Raw genomic sequence first — 2,006 nt, 5'->3', positions numbered from 1 at the left:
GGGGCCGGGCGGTGGTGGCGCACGCCTTTAATCCCAGCACTCGGGAGGCAGAGGCAGGCGGATCTCTGTGAGTTCGAGGCCAGCCTGGGCTACCAAGTGAGTCCCAGGAAAGGCGCAAAGCTACACGGAGAAACCCTGTCTCGAAAAACCAAAAAAAAAAAAAAAAAAAAAAAAAAAAAGAAGTACTATTTGGGTAGGCCATCCCTTGGTCACTTATTCTCTGAATTTTGATTAGGTGTGGAACTCTGTAGTAGCCTTCATCTGCTGCAAAAAGAAATTTCTCTGATGAGAAGTGAGAGCCATATTTATCCTATACATTATATATATGCATTGTCATACTGTACTCCATTCAGAGATACAATTACTATTCAAATAAAAATTTGAAAATGGAGGAACAGCAGATCTGGGGGAGAGGGGAGGTGGTGGGAACCGGGAGGAATGGAGGGAGGGGAGACTGCAGTAGAGATGTATTGTAAGAGAGAAGAACAAAAAAATAAAAAAGAAAATTTGGTGCAGATAGGATATAATTCACTATCATAATTTTAACCATTTAAAAAGGAGAACAAGTGTCCATGAAACAGCACCAGACATTGTTTTTAAAAACACAAATCACCAGGTTTATGCATCACCAGCTTTCCGCATTTGATCCCAGAGCTTCTTCATAACTTTTTTGACCTCCTCATTTCTGAGGGTATAGATTAAAGGGTTCAACATAGGTGTCACCAGAGTGCAAAATACTGTCACAGCTTTGTCAGTGGGGAAGGAAGTCATAGGCCTTAGGTACAGGTATGAACAAGGTACAAAGAATAAGACAACAACAGTGACATGAGATGCACAGGTAGACAGGGCTTTGCGACGCCCTTCTGAACTATGATTCCTCAGAGAGTGAAGGATGACTATATAGGAAGCAACCAGCATAGAGAAAATGAGTAAACACAGTGACCCACTGTTGGCAGCAATCAGTGGCCCCAGAGTGTGAGTGTCAGTGCAGGCCAACTCCAGGAGTGGTATTAAATCACACATAAAGTGGTCAATGATATTTGGGCCACAGAATGGTAACTGGGCCATAAATAAAATCTGTATTCCTCCATGGATGAATCCCAAGATTACAGCAGCCACCACCAAGAATATACAGACATGTTTGCTCATGATGGTCATGTAGTGCAAAGGCTTACAGATGGCTACGTAGCGATCATAGGCCATGGAAACCAGCAAGATGATTTCAGCTGCACCAAAAAAATGTTCAGCAAAAAGCTGAATCATGCAGCCATTGAAAGATACAGTGTTCTTCTCAGAGATCAAGTCATAGATCATTTTGGGTGCTATGGAAGAAGAGTAGAAACCATCTGTAATGGACAAGTAGGACAGAAAAAAGTACATGGGAGTAGAGAGGGCTGGGCTGATGAAGATGGTGACTGAGATGAGCATGTTACCTGCCAGTGTGATCAAATAGATTATTAAGCACACAATAAATAAGAGTTTCTGCAGATCTGGGTCTTGAGTCAAGCCCAGGAGGATGAATTCTGTAACATTGTTCATCCTTTCCCTTCATTTAGTTAAAGTTGTATGCATATGCTCATCTGAAAAATAAAGATAGGATGTCCAAGTGGTAATATTTTAAATTCTAAACTAAAATACTTCGTCATCTCATTGTTGTAATTGATGAAATAAAAAAAACTACAATTTTACTTCTGCACTTAAGATCACTTTGCAGATAATTTTGAAGATGAGAAGTGGGTTAGCTTAGTATTAATACTTTAGTATAATACCAAGACAAAGAAAAGACTTATTAAGGTTATTGGCTGAAGGTTAACTGTCAACTCCTCCTTTTTAAAATCCTGGGAACAATCTCAAACTTGGCTTTCTTTTATTGTTTTTTGTTTCTTGTGCAGAAAATATAACGGATTTTAATTTATTTGAAATTACATTTGTGCATGAATGTGAATGTTAAGTGTCTATGAATACACTGTGCATGAAATTTATCGCTACACTAAAGAACTAAAGCC

General features: G+C 39.4%; 1 protein-coding gene across 1 annotated transcript; it reads right to left on the bottom strand.

Moving 5' to 3' along the window:
- Nucleotides 1-618: 618 nt before the first annotated feature.
- LOC128100936 (olfactory receptor 4C45-like) lies at nucleotides 619-1,542 on the bottom strand. Its single transcript, XM_052723673.1, has one exon. The coding sequence runs from the start codon at nucleotides 1,537-1,539 to the stop codon at nucleotides 619-621; it is 921 nt and encodes a 306-aa protein (XP_052579633.1). The 5' UTR covers nucleotides 1,540-1,542.
- Nucleotides 1,543-2,006: the final 464 nt, after the last annotated feature.

The sequence above is a fragment of the Peromyscus californicus genome, unplaced genomic scaffold (genome assembly GCF_007827085.1).
Source record: "Peromyscus californicus insignis strain IS unplaced genomic scaffold, ASM782708v3 Scaffold_7__1_contigs__length_154581171, whole genome shotgun sequence".
NCBI lineage: Eukaryota > Metazoa > Chordata > Mammalia > Rodentia > Cricetidae > Peromyscus > Peromyscus californicus.
Note: the sequence above shows the minus strand (reverse complement) of the source record. Positions and strands in the feature narration are given on the sequence as shown.